The sequence below is a fragment of the Triticum urartu genome, chromosome 6A, assembly GCF_056163025.1.
Source record: "Triticum urartu cultivar PI428250 chromosome 6A, HENAU_Tu73, whole genome shotgun sequence".
Taxonomy (NCBI): domain Eukaryota; kingdom Viridiplantae; phylum Streptophyta; class Magnoliopsida; order Poales; family Poaceae; genus Triticum; species Triticum urartu.
Genome location: NC_141878.1, coordinates 587,441,381 through 587,456,696, shown reverse-complemented (window position 1 = coordinate 587,456,696; position 15,316 = coordinate 587,441,381). Strand labels below are relative to the sequence as shown.

Below are 15,316 nucleotides of genomic sequence, written 5' to 3'. Positions count from 1 at the left end.
TCCTATACAGTGGCGTAGTCAGGCCCCGGTAACAGGGGCCTTGGTGCGGGGCGTGGCGGCAAGATTGTTCATTGACGTTAGATATAGTGCTGCTACACACTGTATCACTGAGCTTAGCCCGGGGTGTGGTGCTGCGCTGGCTACGCAATTGCTCCTATGAACGCGTGCACGCACACATCCTATCTCATGAGCACCTTTCAGATACCGAGCCAACACAATATCTTGAGATTGACGAAGTCACCACATGCGCCTTCGTAGTCGAAGTGAACGCCTCCTCCCATTGAAGGAACATCACCGGAAAGTCCAAAAAAATCTAGAAAAATACGAGCACCAGTGTCAAGTCTAGGACTTAAACCCTAGTGGGATGATTTCACCACAAGGAACCTAACCATCTGAGTTACGCTCAGTTTGCAAGAGGTTATTTTTTCACGAACCTACTTTTGTATAATTAGTTTGGGTTCACTTTAAATGGCTTATTTAGATATTTTTTTTGAGGAGTCACGGCAGGAGAGTTCCCTACCTGAATATATTGCTCAAAGATGTCAAAAGCCAAGAGTAGTTACCCTCTTAGTATTTGGCTGCTCCAGTTTAGATGAACAATTGGATCGATGACCTGAACAAGTTGATCCCTTTATGAGGGAAAGAAGGCAATATATCGTACAGGTAACAAGGTTAAAGAATATAAGAAGAAATTGACAACCCAAGAGAAGGCACAACCTTCTAGAGGTGCTTGCACGTCGTTTCCTTCATGGAGGTATTGCTTATGGAGAACCTTTCACATGGTCCTTGTGTTGCCAGGGTATAGTTGGTGCCGGTGGTCTTCGTTGTATATCGTTGATAGTTCTTTTGATCGCTTTAGGGTTTTTTTGTCTCCCTCCGCCAAGGCATAGCTTTGATCTTCTATGACTTTGCTCTTTGCCACTACATGATACTTCACCATTGTTTGGGCCTAGGGGAAGGCATTGGAGAGTAATAAGTAGATGATGGGTTGCTAGAGTGACAGAAGTTTAAACCCTAGTTTATGAGCTGCTTCATAAGGGGCTGATTTGGATCCATATGTTTCATGCTATGGTTAGGTTTACCTTAATACTTTTTTTGTAGTTGTGGATGCTTGCAATAGGGTTAATCGTGAGTGGGATGCTTGTCCAAGGAAGGACAATACCTAAGCACCGGTCCACCCACATATCAAATTATCAAAGTACCGAACGCGAATCATATGAGCGTGATGAAAACTAGCTTGACGATAATTCCTATGTGTCCTCGGGAACGCTTTCCTTTATATAAGAGTTTGTCCAGCCTTGTCCTTTGCTACAAAAAGGATTGGAACATCTTGCCGCACCTTATTTACTTTATTTACTTGTTACCCGTTACAAATTACCTTATCACAAAACTATCTGTTACCGATAATTTCAGTACTTGCAGATAATACCTTACTGAAAACTGCTTATCATTTCCTTCTGCTCCTCGTTGGGTTCGACACTCTTACTTATCGAAAGGACTACGATAGATCCCCTACACTTGTGGGTCATCAACCTGCACCGAGCCAATCGGAATGGCACGACCGCGCTACCTGGACGCTCACCGGTGCACGAACGCCATAGCGCTGCGGCCGTTGGGTGCTTCGGAGCACTGCAGGAAGGAAGCAAAATAGGGGAGGCCAAGGGGGCAGGCTTTCGCGGGAGCTACGACAGACGGTCACGCACACATGAAGTGCCCCACTACCAGCTCCTCGCAGCAATCACTATCCCCGCCAACCAACCATAGCATAGGACCACGCCACTGCTAGGATGCAACCTAGAGCACCCTTATGAACTTGCACCGAGCCGATCATAAATGGCATGATCGTGCTACCTGGACGCTCACCGGCGCATCAACACCACGTTCTTGCGGCCGTTGGGTGCTTCGAAGCGCCGCGGGAGGGAACCAAAATAGGGGAGGCCAGGGGCAGACTGTCACGAGAGCTACGACAGAGAGCGGGCACACGTGCATGAAGCACCCCACTACCAGCTCCTTGCATCGGTCACTATCCCGACCAGTCAACCACAACATAGGACCATGATACTGCTAGGACGCAACCTAGAGCACCCCTATGTCCATGCATTTGAGCCGATCGTGAATGGCACGCCCGCACTACCTGGATGCTCACCCACGCATGAACGCCATGGTGTTGTGGTTGTTGGGATGCTTCGAAGCGCTGTAGCCTGTAGGAGGGAAACAAAATAGGGGAGATCAAGGGGGCAGACTGTCGCGAGAGCTACGACAGAGAGCAGGCACACGCGCATGAAGCGCCCCACTACAGGTCCTTGCAATAGTCGCTATCTCGGCCAACCAACCATAACATAGGACGATGAGACCGCTAAGACGCAACCCAGAGCACTCCTCGCGTGCATGCGCCAAGCCAAGCGCTAATGGCACGGCGGTGCCACCTGGGCACTCACTAGTGCATGAAGCACAACATTGTGGTCGCCAGGTGCTTTGAAGTGCCGCGAGAGGGAAGCAGAATAGGGGAGGCCAATGACGAGCAAATTTTCGGTGGCGGCGGCAAGGGTTGGGGGCGTCCGCCCGTGTCGCTCGCACAGGAGCGATGCATGGGTGTCCGTCTGTATCTTTCTTTTTCATTTATTTAAATTATGATTGGTTTGATGCTAAATACCGGCTTTACTATGTGTTTTGTTTAACACAGTACAATCGAAGTTGACATACACGAGCATACACTAAACTAAACTGTTCCCTTTTCCAAACTCCACTTATTTCCACATAGCAATCCTTGATAAAAAAGAGAACAATATCCATTTCAAAACATTTCTAACATATTCCTTAGTTTAGACCAACGAAGTAATGTCACTCGACTATTATCAATCTGACTGCAATCTTTTTCTGCCGGTAAGGATTGCACTAAAGCGCCTTCTACTTCTAATAGGCCATGAACTATAGATAGAGAAGAATCATTCTAAGCGAGTACATAAGAAGCGATCCAACTTTTTTCGATTCTAGGGGAAGACCAAAGATCTTGCGCGGCAAACGCACGCACGCACACCCTACATCTATGAGCACCTAAAATAAATCTAGAAAGATACGAGCACCAATGTCAGGTCTAGGACTTAAACTTTGGTTGGTTGGGGATACCACAATTCTCCTAACCATCCTTCACAGATTGGTCCGCGTTTTACTTTGTATTGACAAAGCCAAAAACATTGGCTATCAATTGCTTGCCTACCAAACTGCTTTGTCAATCTCTGTAAAAGTTGCAATTGTAGGCAAATTTAAGCATTACCAAATGTTATTTTATTGAGATGGAAGTATTGCATTTATTCAACGATCTCTGTTAAGTGAGTTTAAAGCATCCATACCACAAAACCCGGAGGGATATGCCATGTTTTGCATAATTCATTCCTGCAACCTTCCTTAGCTTATAATTGAGCGACACCATTGTCAAATATTAACTTGCCAAAATATTGACTAGACAATTTTTGGCTACAAACAAAGCATGCCCTTAGGGCATGTCCAGCGCAGACGCTAGGAGAGAGGCGCCAGGATTTATTTCCTCGTCAAAGGGCAGTTGGCCCCTTGATTCCGGGTGCCAGACTAGGCATCGGTGCAAAAACTGAAAGCGGACACTTGTGTCTTTTCTATGTGGGGTAAAGAGCCCGGTCTGTTCTTTTTTGACGCCCAAAAATTAACATCTGACGTAGGAGCACAAAGCGCCCAGTGATTTTTTTATACACCTAATCGCATGTATAGGCGTTTTGCATTGGAGATGCCCATAGTCTCGCTGGAACGCGAGGATGAAAATACGCAAAATCATATCATTTTGAATATAATTTTTTGCGGGGATATCATTTTGAATATCACAAGAACAAAAACCACCGGAATCCCTATGCACATAGCGGCACAGAGGAAGAAAACTGCAGGGATGTTGAAATCAACTCTTACTCATACTCACCGGAGAAAAAGAAGAAGAAAGAGAGAGAACTGCTTTGCTCCTCTTCGTGCTTTTGTCAAAAGTTGTGCGAAAAATCGCTGTCCTCTAAAAATTCCTCTGCTGCAACCAAAAAGACATAAATCACACCCCGAGGTGTGGAAATTTTGTAAAAGCGGCTGCCGCGTGGAGGAGAGGCCAATGAGGCAGCGAGGGGGACGTGTGATTTTTGTGTGTGTTCCCGACCAGGGGACCCATCTGGCCGCCTCTGCGGGCCGCGTGCGCCGTCCGATGGAACCCCGCACGAATCTTACAGCGCCCTCTTAACGAACTACTCCTCATCAGAAATCTCATGCTCGAAACGGAAATCTCGTGGGCTGACTGCGCATCAGGCGCCCTGTCGGCCTATCCCTATCGTTTCTGTTGGGGCTGCGACTGACAGGTGGGCGCCGCCGTCCATCTGATGAAGAAAAATCATGACCTTCTGATGTTCTTTTTTTTCCTTTTCTAAAATGTTTAATCTACGTACATAAATTGATTTGAAAAATATAAACCAGTACTAGTATTTAGTCAAAGAAAAGCCAAACCAACAGACAGACAGTCCTTCTGGGGTCTGTTCTTGTCATCCATCCTGAATTACAGGGTGTAAAGAAAGGTAGTGGGTAATTTCATTTAATAAAAAAATTGACAGACACAAGAAGGTGCTGAGGTTGCAATCATATTAAGAAATACTATAGGCAGAGAAAACATCCAGCTACTGTTTGTGATTGGAGAGAATATAGTATGGAAATAATATATTCTTTTAGAAAAGTATGAACATATATCCATGGGCAGCTAACCTAAATACTCCTATTAAAGCATCCATGTACAAGGCTGCCACCACTTGCAAATTAAAATACTCCCACCCCTCTCTAATTAGCAAGCACACTCTTGTGTTTTGACTGATTCAGGCCAAGAGGGAGACATAATTGTATGCTAATCCTGAAAAAAAACAGTAACTTAATTTCTTTCTAACAAATAAAAGCCTTGCAATTATATTCTGTTTATCCATCTGTGCAACTAGTTCAAAGTGGACACCACGGAATAATTGGCACCAAAGCACCCAGCATGTATTCTAATTCTCTGCAAGGTCATTGATTGGATATTATTTTATTGCTACAACGATGACTAATGGAAAGCCTTCTGATCTCAGAAACTCAAAATAGATAGATACATCAAGAGCATGTCCCTCCAATCCTCTAAATCCTAGAGAGGACCCCAGCAAGCGAAGCCCCCATCCCAGCAAGAACCCTAGGCGTCCGCGCGGCGATGATTATACAAAACTGGACACATATAGCTCAATCTCGATCTTGTTTTCTCCACTCCGCCTCTTATCTTGTTTCCTCCATTTTACCGCGGTGTGAAAGGCCGGTCGTGCCACGGAAACCATCGCCGCGTTGGATCATTCATTCCTCCTGCTCGACCATCCTCCGGACATCCTCGATCACCATCCACGACTCGTGCCCGCCGATCACCTCGGCCTGCTTCCGGGAGTCGCTCCACATCTTTACAGGACAAGAAACAGCGGCCTCAGGAAACACAACGCCGAGATGGAGACCATAAAGAAAGAAACAAGCTTTACTTGTACCTGTATGGAAGGCATCTTCTGCTCGAGTCCCGCATAAAGGATCACATAGATTGGACAAAAGAAGGCATTAGCGCTTAGATAAATATATCCACTTGAGATCCCAATATAGGCCAACATGTATTTAATTGTTGCAGGACAAGATAACGATGAAGCCAAACGCATGATGGGGCCATCCTTGGTATGCTTTGTTGTTACCAAAGCTACAGGATATGTGCATACGGCTAAGAAAGAAACGCTTGGGTAGTAGGTACAAGTTGCAGGAAGCCGGCAACTGAAAGCAAAGTTTCCAGGGGCAACACAGAGGAACCATTTCCTCCAAAATAGGGAACAGAGACCAAGAAAGAACGCCGAGAAGTTCCAACAAAAGATACAAAAATGAAACGGGTTTGGACTGTTTGCTAACAAGAAAGCACACTTGAGCGTCAAGAAAAGGTTCTAATATCATTGTTCGTTAATGAGCGCAAGTACAGCAGAACCAACTCAACACACGGCAGATACTTACCGTTACTCCTGCACGATTCACGAGCTTCTGTGGAACAGCATTGACGTCGACGCAGTAAAACCGGATTCTGCAGAGCAAATAATGACAGAGATCATAAATTTGTCGATAACAACTCCAGAGGTGCAGTACTTTGTCAACATGGCAACCAAAGCTCTAACCTCGGATAGTACTCTTCCGCCAACTTTTCCAGCTTAGGCTTCAGATATATACATTTCCTGCACCAACTTGCCGTCCTGCATATTGCAAATGCTGGTATTTATTCTCAACCCAGACTGTAAGACACCGTGGGATAATTTTGACAGTCATCACTATGTCAGACAACTACTTGAAATACATCTGGCAATCCATTTACGGAACCTACTGCCGAAACTGATGTAAAAAAGGTGATAAACTGCACATTAGTATTGAAGTACTTTTGTACAAGAGTATATATGACGAAACACCTTGTAGCAATGATACTGTATTTATGTGGTAAACATAATACATGTAAGCGACATGCGGATCCGCCTAAGATATGAACCAGGAGAAGAGACACTGAACCTAACTACTGGCTACAACAACAGCAAAATGGAATGTGCAGGGTGAGCTGCTTATTGTTGCGTTTCGGAAAAACAAGTCTTCCAAATACACATCACACAACCACCAAGATTTGGCAGAGTTTAGACGCCGGTACCGAAACAAGTCGCTAGAAGGGTCGCACACGACAACGCGCTTTATGGGTAAAACTGAAGGTGAGCTCTCCAATCACCACTCAGAGCTGACCAAGAGCTACCAAGAGCCATACACAGGGTAACTAGATGAGCCCCTTTTCATCCAAGATGCGAGATTTCTACCCCCATAAGGCCACACAACCGTGAAGCATTGAAGCCTAATCCAAGTTAGCTGAAGCATGATTCATGATAACCCATTTCATCCTGTCCTAATCGGGACCTAGTTAAAATTCAGAGCAAACCATAGGGAGGCAGGTAGTTTACCAGAACACGACGATGGGGACGCCGCGCTGCTGGGCCTCGGCGAGGGCCCGGTCCAGCTGCTCCTCGCCGCCGATCGGCTCCAGCTCCACCCACGCCGGCCCCTCCTCCTCGTCCTCCATCCCCGTCCCCGCCCTCCCCTCCGCGGTCGCCGCTGTCAGACCCGCCCGGCGAGGCCCCGGCGGCAGCGAGATCGAGGCCCGCCGAGCGGGCGCCCGGGAGAGGAAGGCGAGGCGATGCGGGGGAGGCCGTGGCCTGAGAGGGGCGCCCCGGCACGGCGACGCCGCGTCCCCGCCGCCGGCCGCCACTGCGTAATAGGCGGAGGTGGTGGCCATTCTGTTTGGGCTCGTCCGGTGTGGGCCGGGTCCGGGTCAGGCCGCGCCAACTCCTATCGGCCCAGGCACCGCGAGCCAAAAGTCAAACCGACTGGTCTGGTCTAGCCCCGACTCTCCTCACTCCCACTCCCACTCCCCACCGCCACGCGCGTCGCCGGCTCGCCGCCATGGACTCCAGCGACGAAGCGAGGTAGCATGGCGCTGAGGACGGCGCTCCCAGCTCTGCCCCGGGCCTTCGCGTCCCGGCAGCGGCTGGCCACGCGCGCCTCGTCGGCCCGGCTGGAGGAGGATGGCGCAGCTCGCCCCAACACCCGGAGCGCCCGCGGGGCGTTCGACGGAATTCCCGGCCGGGACGCCGCGGCGGGGGCCAGCTCCGGCTCCAGCCGGGACGCCCTCGTCGAGTGCGCGCGGCGCGGGATGGGGCGGGAGGCGCTGGGCCATTTCTCTGCCGCACGGCGCCTCGGCGGCGAACACCTCGACGGCGCCATGCTGTCCTGCGCTCTCAAGGCGTGCGGGGCGATGCCGGGCGGCTGCAGGGCCGTCGGGGAGCAGCTGCATTGCCTCTGCGTCAAGTGCGGGCTCGACCGGGCCGACGTCGGAGTCGGCACGGCGCTCGTCGACGCGTACACGAAGTGCGGTGGCGTGGAGGACGGGAGGCTGGTGTTCGAGGGGATGCCACAGAGGAACGTCGGCACATGGACGTCGTTGCTCACTGGTTATGCGCAGGCCGGGGCGCACTCGGACGCCATGGCGCTCTTCTTCAGGATGCGCGCCGAGGGGGTATGGCCTAACCCGTTCACGTTCACGAGCGTCCTCTCTGCGGTGGCGGGCCAGGGCGCGCTCGAGCTCGGGCGGCGCGTGCATGCTCAGTCGGTCAAGTTCGGATGCCGCTCGACCGTGTTCGTTTGCAATTCCCTGATGAACATGTACGCAAAGTGCGGGCTGATTGAAGAAGCCAAGGCTGTGTTCTGTGGCATGGAGACCAGGGACATGGTGTCGTGGAACACGTTGATGGCAGGCCTTCTGTTGAATGGGTGTGAGGTGGAGGCCCTGCAGCTGTTCCATGACTCGCGAGCAAGCATGGCGAAGCTGTCACAGTCGACCTACTCGACGGTGATCAAGCTATGTGCAAACCTCAAACAGCTGGCCCTGGCACGGCAGCTCCACAGCTGTGTGCTAAAACATGGGTTCAGTTCAGATGGCAATGTCATGACAGCCATTATGGATGCCTACAGCAAATGCGGTGAACTGGATGATGCTTTCAACATTTTCTTGCTGATGCCAGGATCTCAGAGTGTCGTTTCATGGACTGCTATGATAGGCGGATGCATTCAGAACGGTGATATTCCTCTTGCTGCCTCACTCTTTAGCAGAATGAGAGAAGACAATGTCAAGCCAAATGAGTTCACCTACTCGACGATGCTCACAACATCACTGCCAGTCTTGCCTCCCCAGATTCATGCCCAGATCATCAAAACCAACTACCAGCATGCACCGTCTGTTGGGACTGCACTTCTTGCCTCATACTCAAAGCTTGGAAGCACTGGAGAAGCCCTCTCTATATTTGAAACCATTGACCAGAAGGACGTTGTTGCATGGTCTGCAATGTTGTCGTGCTATTCCCAAGCTGGCGACTGCGATGGTGCCACAAATGTGTTCATGGAGATGTCCATGCAAGGCATGAAGCCAAATGAGTTTACTATCTCTAGTGTCATCGATGCATGTGCTAGTCCCACCGCTGGGGTTGACCAGGGTAGGCAGTTCCACGCTGTTTCGATCAAATACAGATACCAGGACGCTGTCTGCGTGGGCAGCGCACTTGTCAGCATGTATGCAAGAAAAGGGAGCATTGACAGTGCTCGAAGTGTCTTTGAGAGGCAGACAGAGAGAGACTTGGTGTCATGGAACTCGATGATATCAGGGTATGCGCAGCACGGTTACAGCAAGGAGGCCCTTGATACATTCTGTCAGATGGAAGCTGCAGGCGTCGAGATGGATGGCGTCACATTCCTCGCGGTTATCATAGGATGCACTCATGCTGGACTTGTACAAGAAGGCCAGCGATACTTCGATTCCATGGTTAGAGACCACAAGATCAGTCCCACCATGGAGCATTATGCGTGCATGGTGGATCTCTACAGCCGCGCAGGCAAGTTGGATGAAACAATGAACCTTATCGGAGACATGCCTTTCCCAGCGGGTGCAATGGTATGGCGCACACTGCTAGGCGCATGCAGAGTTCACAAGAATGTTGAGCTTGGGAAGCTGGCCGCAGAGAAGCTGCTATCGCTTGAACCGCTCGATTCGGCTACATACGTGCTGCTCTCCAACATCTATGCGTCCGCAGGGAGGTGGAAAGAGAGGGATGAAGTGAGGAAGCTCATGGATTCTAAAAAGGTGAAGAAGGAAGCTGGATCCAGCTGGATTCAGATCAAGAATAAGGTCCATTCCTTTATAGCCTCCGACAAATCGCACCCTCTGTCCGACCAGATATACGCAAAGCTGAAGGCGATGACAGCCAGGTTGAAGCAGGAGGGTTACTGTCCGAACACGAGCTTTGTGCTCCATGACATGGCAGAAGAGCAGAAGGAAGCCATGCTGGTCACGCACAGTGAGCGGCTGGCTCTTGCCTTTGGTCTGATAGCTACACCACCAGGGACGCCCCTTCAGATTGTCAAAAACCTGCGGGTCTGTGGGGACTGCCATGTGGTGATGAAGATGGTGTCGGCGATTGAGGACAGGGAGATCATCATGCGAGACTGCAGCAGGTTCCACCACTTCAAATCTGGTGCCTGCTCTTGTGGTGATTTCTGGTGATGTAGAGCAGAACAAACTGACAGTGGATACAGCAGACTGGCAATGCCATCCACAACAATGTGACCTGCAAGTAGACCCTGAAGTAGTTCATGAGTATGTGTTGTCTGAAGCCCCAATGTCAGCTATACAAAGGTACAAGCTTATAGGTAGTGGTTCTGTGCCTGTTTGCAGGTAAGAGTATACATGAGCCGTCATACAGTTTCCTCTATACTTGTTTTTGAAAGAGCAACATGAGTCATATGGAGCGTGTATCTTACACTGACGGTTTAGATGATATAAAACACAACAAGGAAGCTAAACATACATGTTTGTGTTTTTACTGGCTTTGGGCATCTAAACCTTCAAGCCTATACTGAGCCATTGACTATCTAAACGGAAGAACACCACAATTTTTCAAAAAATTAATAATAATCCATTGTTGCATTTGGACTGAACCCCACTTGTCATCCTTTTCTTTAGGCGAGTGCAGCACATGACGTAGTATATGATCTTTGTTCATCCTGGTGCATATCTGATTTTTGTCTCTGTTATGGACTCATCATTCATTGGCCTGGTAAGTAAAGAAATCCTATTATTTGTTTCCTTGTGTTCAACATGGTTATGCATGCCAGTTTCCATGATACTCAAAGCAATTTGACCACCATTTGGGATTGGTTCTAACTTCAGCGTTTGGCATGGCCTGTGGATTTATTTATTTTTTGCAGGATTGTTGCCTACTTTTTGCCAGAACGGGTGGGTGACCAAACTTTTTGTGAACTTGATCCCCCTCTTATATCTATGGCATGTGGGACAGGCTACCATTGGCAATTCAAATTTTGTCTGAGCCATGTTTCCACAGCTGTTTGGTGAGAGACCATTTTTTGTGAATGCGCCTGCACTTTGATCATGAGTAACAAGGGTAAAGTAGTGGTGTATGACTAGGAATCCAAACACAACCTTTTGTTCTCATCCAGATAGTGTAAAAGAAGTACACTTTGATGATGCAAACCAAACCTTACTGAATTCCAGTCCGGCACGTACATGGAACATGGCATTGCGCATGTCTATAGCATGAGATCTGTATTCAGACGATCAGAACTTCGACGGCGACCGTATTCAAAATGCCTGGAGGATGGGGGAGACTGATCTGTGGAGGTGCGGCTTGCTTCATCTTTCGCCTACTTTCTGCGCCCTGCTATTTTTTTGTATCCTGAAGTAATTAAGCTCTGCATGCTCAGGCTGTAGGCGATAGCAACCATGGTCACGGCACTTGGTTCTGTTCATCTCCACAGAAGAATATTTCCAATGCAACAAAGGGGAATGGCGGTCAGGTTTCGCGGAGGCTGAATCTCCGCAATTTATTTATTTATTTTTGCTTTCACACGGGCCTTCTCATTTTCTGTGGCCACTTATGTCATTTTCTCTGTTACTCCTTCCATTGCAAAGTTTTGGTGATGGTAGCAGACCATGTCTAAAGAGACATCTTAACGATCTGTAACCAAACCATGCTCTGTGCACCAGCCTCCATTTCTTTTTCTCGGCAGTCTCTTTTTCTCAAGTGACCTCCGGAGTTTTCACCTTCACTCGATTGCATCCCATTGAGATGGCCATGTCGTTTCCCGCAAGCTAAAAAAAGAAGAAGAAGAAGAAGAAGAAGAAGAAGAAGAAGAAGAAGAAGAGATGGCCATGTCGCAGCGCTACAGCTTCAGCGCAGTGTAGTCGGTTTTTCGGCGTGTCGTCGTAGTCTATTTGTTATCATGAAGTTGGAGTTGCGGCGGCAAGGTCCGGGCGATGACCGGCGACGGGTCATCCAGCTTGACAATTCTTCGCGGCGACGACCTTGCATCTGTCTCCTTTGTAGCTCGCTTCCAGAATCGGAGTTGCCTTGTCGTCAGCACGTGCTTGGCAGATCTTATTGTGACATCATGCAACTGTTGCAGGGTTGGTGTTGTCGATGGTCATGTGCGGTGAAGTTGGAGTCACTTGCTTGAGGAGGACCGATGGTCGTGACGCTTGTGTCCAATCTCGATGGTGTTCTTCAACGAGGTGTGTCTAGTGTATATGTCGTGTGCTAGATCGGTGGTGCGTGCCCTCGAGATTGTCTTGTCCTATGACAATCGCTCGCTATGGGTGTTTTTTTCGCCTAGTCTTTCACTAATTAAATGAGTACCATTCTTCTTAGCCAAGAAATGAGGCAAGATTTTGCCCCCGTTTTCAGAAAGGAGGTTGCAGGGGATGCTCGAAATTCCATCGGCGTTAATTATTAGAAATTGTCCTAGCCCTTGTTGCGACCCCGATGGACTAAACCGATCTATAGAAGAAACTACACCGAGTCGATATTGAACTGAAATTAACACACATCATAATTAAATCGAAATATGTATATGGCAACCGTGTGGCAGATTGCGAAACTGCCACACGCATCCAGCGCCATCAGTTCTCTCCCGATCTCCTTCCTTTCCCGCACGTCCTCCCCCAATTTCTTTCCTTTCTCGCACGCCTTGCCTTCCTAATTTTCCTAATCGTCAATTATGGCCCACGCGCCTTCCCCATTTTCGGCAAAAATAATGCTTGGACTAGGATTTGATCTCTGGTCTACAAGTAATCAACAAAGGGAGCTAACCACCTCATCTATGACACTCATTGTTGAGCAAGCTAAGGGAAATACTGTTTTTGACATGTTCGTGGTAACTTTGATCATCGGGAATAAATTTGTTGAACCCGCCCCCCAGTAATTTCTGTAAATAGCACGATAACATTCACGCCATAGACCTGACAATTTAGATACAAACAGTGTGGTAACTTTAACCATTGGGGAAGACAAATGTGAAAAGATATCCGATAATTTATGTATAAATAGATGGTAATATACGCAGCGCACATCTGATAACTGAGGTAAAAACACCATGGCAACTTTAACCGTAGGGATTTTTTTTGAAAATATACTCCGGTATCTTCTGTGTAAATAGCACGGTAGTATACCTCCCTCCCCTGGCATTTTTATGTGTAAATAGCATGAAAACATATGCACTGCGATAACTAAACACCATGATAAGTTTTTGACCCGTGGGTGGGGTGGGGGGTATTTGCTGAAACATACCCCTGATAAATTTTGTGTAAATAGCATGATATTTTAAGCACTACGGGCTTGATAGGTTACCTAGAATCACCATGATAACTTTTTGTCCCGGGAAAAAGTTGTTCAAAACATCCCCAATATTTTTTGTGTGTAAATAACATGATAATATAAGCACCGCATAACCGATAACTTGCAATATAAACATGTTGGTAACTTTTTTACCGAAGGAAACTAAGTTGTTAAAAACATACACTTGCCTCGCGCGTGGGCCTCTTGGATGAACACAACACATGGCATGCCACGGGAAAGTCATATAATGTTTAGTGTCATGAGGGGCACACGTGCTATAGGCGTGATAAGTTACGCAAAAACATCGTGGTAATTTTTGACCTATGGAAAAAGCTACCGAAACACACCCAGATTTTTAGGTGCAAGTACCATGATAATATACGAACTGTAGACCCGGTAACTCATGTACAATCCCTCATGGTAACTTGGATCGGGGGAGGTTGATGTACATATACCCTGATAACTTATATGTAAGTACCACCGTATTTTACACATCGAAGACCTTATAACTTGTGTACAAAATACAGTGGTAACTTTGAAGGGATGTAGTTGTTGAAGCATAGATACCTCGTACGTTCTATGTAAATAGCACGGTAAGTTATGCAACACAGGTCTGATAACTTGCATACGAATACCATGGTAACTTTGTCCTGAGGAGAAATCATGTGATAGACGTGAAGAAGTGGCAGTTTTCTCGGGGGTGGGCGCCCGAGATGTGTGGGAGAAGCAGGTTTCTCGGGCTAGTCTGCGGGGTCGTTTGGGAGGAGGCGATGTCAAAGAACGAGGGATCGTATGGTACTTTAAAATGAAAGAAGTAGAGGTGTAGCAGTTTTGCTTATATGGCACACGTGTGCCAAATATCACAGTCCTAATTAAATTACCCCGGTATGGCAGGAAACTAAGCTTCTACACTTTTTTTTCTGTAGAAATAACTATGCAATCCGTTCCCATAAAAAAAAGCTATGCAATCTGATGGCCGATTTATTTCAATCTTTTCGGCGATGTTCGTTAAGTGAGAAAAGATGTCTCCGTCGACAAACAAGCCTTATGTGGCGAATTCATCAATCTTAAAATGATGTGCCGGTTCATTATCTCGGATATGTGCACGTGCGTATTCATAGAGGTGATTGCATTTACGTGTATGCAAGCATTTGTGATTATATTGAGTTAAAAAAAGATGGTAAGCTTTGTGCATTAATCCAGCTCTTATAGACAGGTGTACTAAAAAAGGGGGGTAAAACCGCACCGCGTCTCATCAGAAGAAAAGGAAAAAACGGGCTGTGGGGCTTAGCCGTTGGATGGCAATTGGAAGGTCTAGAAAAATTCTCCTGATTGGCACATAAGCAACCAGCCCAACCCCTTAATAAGGCTTTGTTTGGTAGAAGTGGATTGGGGAGGGTTTGGGGGGGGGGGGGGGGATTTCAGGGGACTGGGTGAATCCCTTCCTTCCAACCGATCCCCTCAGAACCCCTTAATACCCCAAACCCCTCCATCCACAATCCTCTTTGTTTAAAAATTTTGTTTGGTAGGCAGGGTTTGTTATATTGAAATAATATGCTGTGGAACATTTAAAAATTCAATCTTTACAACTTAACAAACTCCCCTTATATCCTTGCTACTGAATTGTAAAAGGCACTTAATAAAAATGAGACAAAGTTGCTACAGGGGAACAATTTAGTAACAGTTTTTCTCAGCAGAAACATAATTTTGCATGTCTTGAAATTAATATCTCATCAACCGATAAGTGACAAGAAATTATATGAAATGAAATAGCAACGACCAGGTATATTTCGAAGTTCCATAACCCCACATCAGGCCATGAAAGTGTCACCATCAGCGCTGGGTTAGATTGTGTACAGAATCACTAGAATAGGGCTGACTTTCTGAATTTTTGAACGAGTAAATGGTGTTAATGCTCGCAATGAGCTCTTGCCCCTGAAAACAAAATTCAGCGTGAAGTTACCCAATCTGGTCAAATAAAAACTTTCCATCCTTAGTGTATACATCTCCTGTTATCA

At 47.4% G+C, this 15,316-nt stretch overlaps 2 protein-coding genes across 2 annotated transcripts; one reads left to right on the top strand and one right to left on the bottom strand.

Annotated features, from left to right (window-relative positions):
- Positions 1-5,006: 5,006 nt before the first annotated feature.
- On the bottom strand, positions 5,007-7,407 carry LOC125515480 (thioredoxin-like 3-2, chloroplastic). Its single transcript, XM_048680951.2, has 5 exons — positions 7,023-7,407; positions 6,207-6,281; positions 6,049-6,115; positions 5,547-5,564; positions 5,007-5,463 (listed from the first exon to the last, which is right to left on the bottom strand). The coding sequence occupies exons 1-5, from the start codon at positions 7,352-7,354 to the stop codon at positions 5,365-5,367; spliced, it is 591 nt and encodes a 196-aa protein (XP_048536908.2). The 5' UTR covers positions 7,355-7,407; the 3' UTR covers positions 5,007-5,364.
- Positions 7,408-7,418: 11 nt separating this feature from the next.
- On the top strand, positions 7,419-11,677 carry LOC125527146 (Tetratricopeptide repeat (TPR)-like superfamily protein). Its single transcript, XM_048691711.2, has 4 exons — positions 7,419-10,342; positions 10,631-10,724; positions 10,876-11,305; positions 11,389-11,677. Exon 1 carries the CDS (start codon positions 7,550-7,552, stop codon positions 10,169-10,171), a length of 2,622 nt encoding a protein of 873 aa, XP_048547668.2. The 5' UTR covers positions 7,419-7,549; the 3' UTR covers positions 10,172-10,342; positions 10,631-10,724; positions 10,876-11,305; positions 11,389-11,677.
- Positions 11,678-15,316: the final 3,639 nt, after the last annotated feature.

Coding starts and splice junctions, on each gene's coding strand:
- LOC125515480 (XM_048680951.2), bottom strand. CDS start 7,354: ATGGCCACCACCTCCGCCTATTACGCAGTGGCGGCCGGCGGCGGGGAC. Junction 6,282..7,022: donor GTCCCCATCGTCGTGTTCTG/GTAAACTACCTG, acceptor TGCAATATGCAG/GACGGCAAGTTGGTGCAGGA. Junction 6,116..6,206: donor GCGGAAGAGTACTATCCGAG/GTTAGAGCTTTG, acceptor TTTGCTCTGCAG/AATCCGGTTTTACTGCGTCG.
- LOC125527146 (XM_048691711.2), top strand. CDS start 7,550: ATGGCGCTGAGGACGGCGCTCCCAGCTCTGCCCCGGGCCTTCGCGTCC.